This window comes from Humulus lupulus, chromosome 7 (assembly GCF_963169125.1).
Source record: "Humulus lupulus chromosome 7, drHumLupu1.1, whole genome shotgun sequence".
Lineage (NCBI taxonomy): Eukaryota > Viridiplantae > Streptophyta > Magnoliopsida > Rosales > Cannabaceae > Humulus > Humulus lupulus.
The window spans coordinates 189,765,110-189,773,499 of record NC_084799.1 but is presented as its reverse complement, the minus strand read 5'-3'; the positions used below and the strand labels follow the sequence as shown (position 1 = coordinate 189,773,499).

The 8,390-nt window shown below is 40.8% G+C and overlaps 1 protein-coding gene across 1 annotated transcript; it reads right to left on the bottom strand.

Moving 5' to 3' along the window:
• Positions 1-619: 619 nt before the first annotated feature.
• LOC133792468 (uncharacterized) lies at positions 620-2,373 on the bottom strand. The gene is made up of 3 exons (XM_062230377.1): positions 2,087-2,373; positions 984-1,150; positions 620-717 (listed from the first exon to the last, which is right to left on the bottom strand). The coding sequence occupies exons 1-3, from the start codon at positions 2,371-2,373 to the stop codon at positions 620-622; spliced, it is 552 nt and encodes a 183-aa protein (XP_062086361.1).
• Between the last annotated feature and the right edge of the window lie 6,017 nt (positions 2,374-8,390).

The following is an 8,390-nucleotide window of genomic DNA, read 5'->3' as shown; positions in this document are numbered from 1 at the left end:
CGATGCTGAGAAAATACTTGAGAATGCCCAAGTCTTTCATATGAAATCTCTCACTCAGTTGTTGCTTGAATTTTGTGATTACCAAAGAAGAAGAATCGGTGATTATAATTTCATCCACATACAGAAGAACATGTAAAGCAACATCACCCTTGGAATAGCTAAACAATGAGTAATCAACATAAGATTGTTGAAAGCCAATATTCTTCAAAGCAGTTGAAAACTTAGCAAACCAATTTTGAGGTGCTTGTCGTAGTCCATACAATGACTTACGTAATCGACACACCTTACCCGAAGCATTATAATTAAAACCAGAAGGCAGTTTCATGTATACCTCTTCATCAAGATCGCCATGTAGAAAGGCATTATGCACATCCATTTGATGTAGTTCCCACTTTCGTGCTACTGCTATAGCCAAAAATGTGCGAATTGTGACCATTTTAGTTACAGGGGAAAATGTTTCATTGAAGTCAATACCGGCAACTTTTCGATTCCCTTACACTACTAGGTGCCCCTTTAATCGTTCAACCGTACCATCAGATCGATACTTGACTTTATAGACCCACTTACACCCGATCGTTTTCTTCCCCGGGGGTAAGTCCTCTAAAGTTTAAGTTTTGTTTCACTTAAGTGCATCTATTTCTTCTTGCATTGCTTTTCGCCAACCAGGATCCTTAACAACTTCTTTAAAGGAGGTGGGTTCGATGCCTGCAGTAATTGCTGACAAAAAATGGGTGTGTCTCACAAAAAACTTATCACAATTTACATAATAAGCAATGGGAAAAGGAGTACCTGAGGACTTTGATAGAGCATTGGTAGGTAATTTGACAGGGTTTATAACTTGAACTGTGTTGGTGATGAACTCCTTGAGTTTACTAAGTTTCTTGATTCGATGACCACGACCAGCTTCTTGCGAACCAATATCTTCATTAATCACAACCTCCCAGTAGTCGAAGTTGTACTAATCACATCCTCACTACCCATACCCGCAAGTGGTGGGATGAGTTGTTCAATCCCAGCATCAATATCGTCTACCATAATTGAATGTTCCTCACTCCCCCTTGGCAAAGGAGTATCCTCATACAGAGTGACATGATCATAATACTCCTTACTTTGGAACACATCATCATCAGTATTGTGTAAAGAGATGTCACTGGCAAAAGGAAATTGTTGTTCACAAAAAAACAACATCACAAGAGATAAAAAACACCATTTGTTCTAAGTCATACAAACACCACCCCTTTTTACCAAACGGATACCCCACAAATATACATCGACGAGAGCGGGTGCAAAATTTATCCTTTATACAAGGTTGATTTTTAACAAAACAAAGACAACCGAAGACACGAAGGGCATCATATTTAGGAGGTGAACCAAAGAGAATTTCATGTGATGTTTTATTATTGAGCAATGGGGTAGGAGTTCAATTGATGACATAGGCAGCTGTCACAACACTCTCCCCCCAAAAGGAAATAGGAAGACTAGCTTGAAAAAGTAATGCCCGAGCCACATTAAGAATATGCCTATGTTTACGTTCTACCCTCCCATTTTGTTGTGGAGTGTCAACACAAGAAGTGTGATGTAAAATACCATTGTCAGCATAAAATCGGTGAATACATGTAAATTCCTTCCCATTATCACTTTGTAGAATTTTAATATTTTTGTTAAATTGAGTTTGAACCATTTTGCAAAAATCCTTAATAAGTTGAGGAACCTCAGATTTTGAAGACATCAAATAAACCCATACCGCACGAGAAGAGTCATCAACAATATTTAAAAAATAATGAGCACCAAAACTAGCAGGCAAAGTATATGCACCCTATATATCACAATGAATTAAATCAAAAATATCTTTTGCTTGACTTTGACTCAAAGGAAACATGTTTCTAGTTTGCTTGGCTCTTAAACAAATATCACAAGGTTCAAGAATAACAGGAACATCCTTATTGCCATTATTGCTAATAATAAGAGGTAAAAGAAAATCTACTTTGCGAGAAGGGTGTCCTAGCCTTTGATGCCACAAGTCATGTATATCTCCCACAATTGCTTGATAAGCTTGAAGTTGTCGCATAGGCCGAAACCAATAAACCTGTCACATCGTTCATCCGCTCCAATCAAAGTCCTCAAAGTACGATCCTGTATGATGCAAAGCTTATCAGTAAAAGTGATAGAATAAGAGAGGTTGGAAAGCAAGTGAGACACTGATAACAAATTACAAGTAAGATCAGGAACATATAATACATTAGTGAGCACCATATTTGGGCTCAAAGTAATTGTGCCTTCTTTAGTGGCAATGGCATGCTTCCCATTAGGCAGCCTAACGGAAGTAGGAGAAACGTCAATCAATTGCCTAAATAATTTAGCATTACTAGTCATGTGATTTGAGCATTCGGTATCGATGATCCATTGAGCGAAATAATCAATCTTACCACTCAACTTTTCGGTTGAAGAAGACTGCCCTTTTTAAGTATTGAACATGTTCACAAGCGTAGTCCATTGTGCATCGGAGAGACCAAGAAGACCACAACAATCGTTCTCATCTATGAATGTCAAAGCATCAAACTTCAAGGTGGTTGCGGCATGTGCGACTTGCCCACGACCACCTCTCCCCGCATTCTTTCCTCCACCTCGCCTAGACCTGCCGCCACCGTGACCTTGCCCACCATTAGCGTGGTTCTCATAATACCACCAATCCGAGAACCCAATCAACTGAAAACAATTTTCTTTTGTGTGTCCAGGTTTGGCGCAATGAGAGCAAACACCATTGGGTCGGGGGGTATCATTCCAACCCTTAACAGTTCCTTGCGCCGCAAAGCCAAAAACCACAGAAGGATTGTCTTGGGTCCGAGCTACAGTTTGGTGACGTTCTTCAGTCACGACTTTGGCAAAGGTAGTGTTTAAGTTCGGCAAAGGCTCCAACATCAAAATATGCGAAACAACAGGGCCATAAAGAGCGGAATCCAAACTAGCAAGAAAGTCATGTACCTTTTCATTCTCCTTCTCTTGAGCAAATGCAGGAGCAACAACACAAGTGCACTTCGGAATAGTAGAATATCCCGCAAGTTCATCCCATATTTACTGTAAATCATTGTAGTAAGTCACAACCGAGTGACCACGCTGCTTGCAAGCACCCAAAAGAATCTTTAACTCATGGATTCTCATACCTTTTCCTATTGAGAAACGTTGTCTGAGATCATCCCACATGTCCTTCACATCGTGAAGTTAGGAACGGAAGAGCGTAGGCTTGGATCCAGAGTATTATGAATCTATCCAACGAGTGTGGAATTTGCCGTCACCCATGGCTCTTTCAGAATGCTGCCCTTTGGTTTCATCACGGTTCCATCGAGGAAGCCGAGCTTATTCTTTGCACGAAAATTATTGCGCATCAAACGAACCCATTCATTGTAGTTATCACCACGTAACACAATAGGACATACTGTAAGTTGTGGTCCGTCGGAGGGATGAAGGTAGTATGGTGTTGTGAAATCAAGAGGTTTGGTTGGCTTGTCGTCACCCATGGCGAGATGTCGATAATCAGATTATGTTGTGAAAAGTAGAAGGTTTCAATCGTTAAAAAAAATTGGTCGCCGATGGTACAAGATCTCCTATTCTAGAGTTGGTCTGATACCATGTAGAGTTTTGTGGTATGTATTTTCTGTTATTGACTATGGCCTAATAGCCTCATATATATACATAACTAATTCTATCAATCTTGTGCAGCAAGAATAATTACATAAATAGCATAAATAAACTAGGGAACAAATAGACTAAGGAAACAATATCAATGGTACAACTCATTTTGAGATGTCAAGGCCTAGAGAATATTACTTCGTAATAACAGAGATATGCCACTAATAATAGATGAGACTCATAATTCTGTGCATTTTTGTAATAACCAAGGTTATTATTTTCTTATAAGCTCCTTAAATATGATCTTAGGTTAGATTTAGTTATGACTTGAGTTGTGGAATAAAGATTGCTTTAAGTTCAAATTATTTAAGTTATGATTTTATGACTTAGAAATAATTATAGTTTGGGTAATTATAATTATTTTAGTGTAACGCCCTGGTTACTCCAGGACCGTTACTGTGAACTTTGAACCGTGCTTAACTCTCTAATCAAGTTCTTTGGTTATAAGCGTGCTTCTAGGTGTTATTAATAGGTTAAGGTGGAAATACGATCAAAAGGAAATGATATATTTTATTTAAAACATAAAACTGTTCATGGGCCCATCAAAACATTTACAAGTTATTTACGATACAAAATGGTCATTACAGTATAAAATTTACAACTCACCGACCTAAGCGGCAAAAATAGGGCAAACCCCCTAGTTCCTCTTAGAACTCCTTGGCCGTGGTGGTCAAGCGGCCGCATATGTACACATCACCACCTAAGCTCTCCACTCAAGGCTGGGTGAGCTTTTCTTTCCCTTTACCTGCACCACATAGCACCCATGAGCCAAAGCCCAACAAGAAAACTCAATACTGCATATAAATATTATCAAATGATTATCATTATAATCATACAGAGCTTATAGCTCTAAACAGATGAGTGAACATCACTTTGTGGTTACGTTAACCAAGGAGGAGCTTATAACTCTAATTAGATGAGTGATTTAATACTTGAGGTTCTAGTAATCCATAATGAGTGACTGATGAGTAAGTCATTAGCTTAACAGATGAGTGACTAATGAGTGAGTCACTACAGGGTTCAGCACCCATAGCCACGTGATGATGCAGTCACCTGGGCCTGCTGGACCTGGCTCTAATCAGATGAGTGACTGATGGGTAATCACTACGGGGCTCGGAACCCATAGCCATGTGACTAAACATTCACTGGGGCTCGCTGGCCCTGGCTCTAAATGACTAGCCTTTGGCTAGACAAGCACTTTTAGTTTTCATCGAACTTGAGGTCGATCCGACATTAATGCTCATTTGAGTCATTCAATGCAGATGTCGATTAGATCTAATCTTTATCGGCTTGCGCTAAACACGCAAAGACCGTTCTTGACTTATGAGTCAATACCATGTGGCCAGTGCTCAGTACTACTGCTGAACTTAACTAATGAGTCACAACTTCACAGTTAATACTACATAATTACCAAAATTGACTACTCAGTCAGTGCCATGCACAAATGAGCAAGATTTGCTAAGCATTTGATGTGCAATCAATGTCCACATTTAAACATTCAACATGCCTCAAGAATAACCATGCATGTCACATATGGGGTGCAGTTTTCTTACCTCTGGTTCGAGTGAGAATTAGTAAAAGAACGACCCTTGAGAACGATCAGCCTTTTAGTTCCTTGGCGGTAACCTAGTCAGAACCAATTATGGAATTCCATCAATAAAATGAGTAATAAAAGGTTCCTGGACCAATACCTAGCCTCCGAGACATCGAATCCTACTAAACCAGGTAGTAGGAACGATCCCGAGGCCAAAGATTTGAGTTCCCGTGATTAAAACACAATTCTGGACAAAAATGCCCTTAAGCACCGCGGCCCCACACCAGACTTGCACCGCGGCCCGCCTCCGAACAGAGGTCAAACCCACTTCTGCCTGTGCCTAGCGCCACGGCCCTAACTGCCTAGATAGCAAGCCACCTCCTTCATCAAGCCTGGGTCGCGGCACCCAAGAACAGGGCCGCGACCTGACCACGATCCTAGCCAAAAACCTCGTTTTCCCTCTTTTAAATCCCTCCAAAAACCTACTCAAACATCTCCAAATCCAAAAATCAAGGTTCCCAAACATCCCCATAATCCAAAACTATCAAAACCCGAGGCTCAAACAAATCAAAAACTCATCAACACATAAAATCCAATTCAAAACATAGAAACTCGAAAACTCAAAACGTAAAGCTTCAATTACCTCAAATTAAATCTGTTTCTTGCTAAATCCTTCGGTTAAGAAGCTTCTAATCTTTCCTAGGATCGCTATGCCTCGATCCTCGCTTGATTCCGACTCCTAAAACCCAAGTTTCCTTCGAAATTGCAATGAATAGTCAAAAAGGATAACGGGTGCCAAAGAAAAGGTGTTTAAATGTAGTTTTCCTTCTGACAGGTTACTTCAAGCTTAAGTAGTCTCAAGTAAATCCTAATGCTCAGGGTCCCAAAAATGCCCCCGGGGACAAAATAGTCAAAACTCCCTGAATTTCCTCCTGATCTCACTAACTCCCAATTTATCATCAAATAATCATTCTCATTATCCAATATCCCAATACTTGACCCCGTTATGACTAAACCGCTAACTTGCATCCTAAGATCGTCTCATGCCGAATAGATCGAACATATCCACATAATAATGGGATCTCATCCATAAATCACAAACATGCACCAAAATATACAATTATGCCCTCAACGAGCCAAATTACCAAAATGCCCTTACAATGAAATGTGGACCCACATGCATGCATTTAACATCATATTATAATATAATTCACATAAACATGCATATAATAATTTAATGGCATAATAAATCAATTATGGCCCTCCCGGCCTACTAATCCAACCATTAAACATCATTAGGGATTTCAGGGCATTACAACTATCCCCTCCTTACAGAAATTTCGTCCTCGAAATTTACCTGAACAGCTCGGGATACTGATTCTGCATATCTGACTCCAGCTCCCAGGTCGCTTCCTCAACCTTGTTGTTCCTCCACAATACCTTAACCAAAAGTATTGTCTTGTTCCTGAGGACTTTATCCTTTCTGTCAAGTATCTGGACTGGTTGTTCCTCATAGGAGAGATCTGCCTCAAGCTCCAGATCTTCATAACTCAAGACATGAGTCACATCAGATACATACTTCCGAAGAGCTAAAATGTGAAACATGTTATGCACTGCTGACAATGTCGGAGGTAAGGCCAACCTGTAAGCCACCTGACCAATCCTCTCCAGGATCTCAAATGGACCTACAAATCTAGGGCTCAGCTTGCCCTTCTTTCCAAATCGTCTCACCCCTTTCCACTGCGAGACTCTGAGGAAGACGTAGTCTCCCACTTGGAACTCCACGTTCCTGCGCTTGGGATCTACATAACTCTTCTGTCTACTTTGAGAAGCGAGCATCCGAGCTCTAATCTTTTCAATGGCCTCACTGGTCCTCCGAACTGCTTCAGGACCCAAGTATCTCCTTTCACCTGTCTCATCCCAATGAATGGGAGATCTGCATTTCCTACCATACAGCATCTCATAAGGTGCAACTACAATGGTAGACTGATAACTGTTGTTGTAGGAAAACTCTATCAAAGGTAGATACTTACTCTAGGATCCACCAAAGTCTAGTACACATGCTCACAGAATGTCTTCTAATTTCTAGATCGTCCTCTAAGATTGCCCATCTGTCTGAGGATGATAAGCAGTATTGAACTTCAGTTGCGTTCCCATAGCCTTCTGTAAACTCCTCCAGAACTTGGAAGTAAAAGTGCATTCCCGATCTGACATGATCGACCTTGGTGCTCCATGGAGGCGCACGATCTCTCTCACATAGAGATCTTCATACTGGTCCACTGTATAAGTAGTCCTCACTGGCAAGAAGTAAGCTGACTTGGTATAGCGATCCACAATAACCCAGATAGAATCATTCTGACCAACAGTCTTGGGTAATCCCACCACAAAATCCATCGTGATGTCCTCCCATTTCCACTCTGGGATATCCAGAGGCTGCAATAACCCTGCCGGCCTCTGATGCTCAGCCTTGACCTGTTGACATGTCAAGCACTTAGCCACATACTCCACTACATCTCTCTTCATCCCTAACCACCAATACAATGATCTCACATCTTGATACATCTTTGTGGTGCCAGGATGCAAAGAGTAAGGTGTAGTACGAGATTCATCTAGAATCTCTCGCCTCAAAGCAGTGTCTAATGGAACACATATCCGCCCCTTTTATCTCAACAAGCCCAATTCAGACACTGTATAATCTCTAGATGTTCCAGCCAAAACATCCTCTCTGATATTGATCAGCTGTGGATCTCCCAACTGACCCTCCTTGATTCTCTCCAATAGTGTAGACTGTAGCGTAATATTGGCCCACTGGCCCACCAACAATTCCATACTGGCTCTAGTCATATCATTTACTAATTCTCTGGCTATCAGTCTCGCACTATAAATCTGCCCCAGACCCTTCCATCTTAAAGCATCTAAAACCACGTTAGATTTTCCTAGATGATAAGTATTTCAGGCTCTTGAGGTTTGTATAGATCTCACACTTCTCCCCATAAAGATAATGCCTCCATACCTTTAAAGCAAAAACCACAGCTGCCAACTCTAAATCATGAGTGAGATATCTCTTTTCATACTCCTTCAGCTGACGTGAGGCATAAGCAATTACCTTCTCTGATTGCATTAGAACACAACCCAAACCTTGATGTGAAGCATCGCAGTAAATCACAAA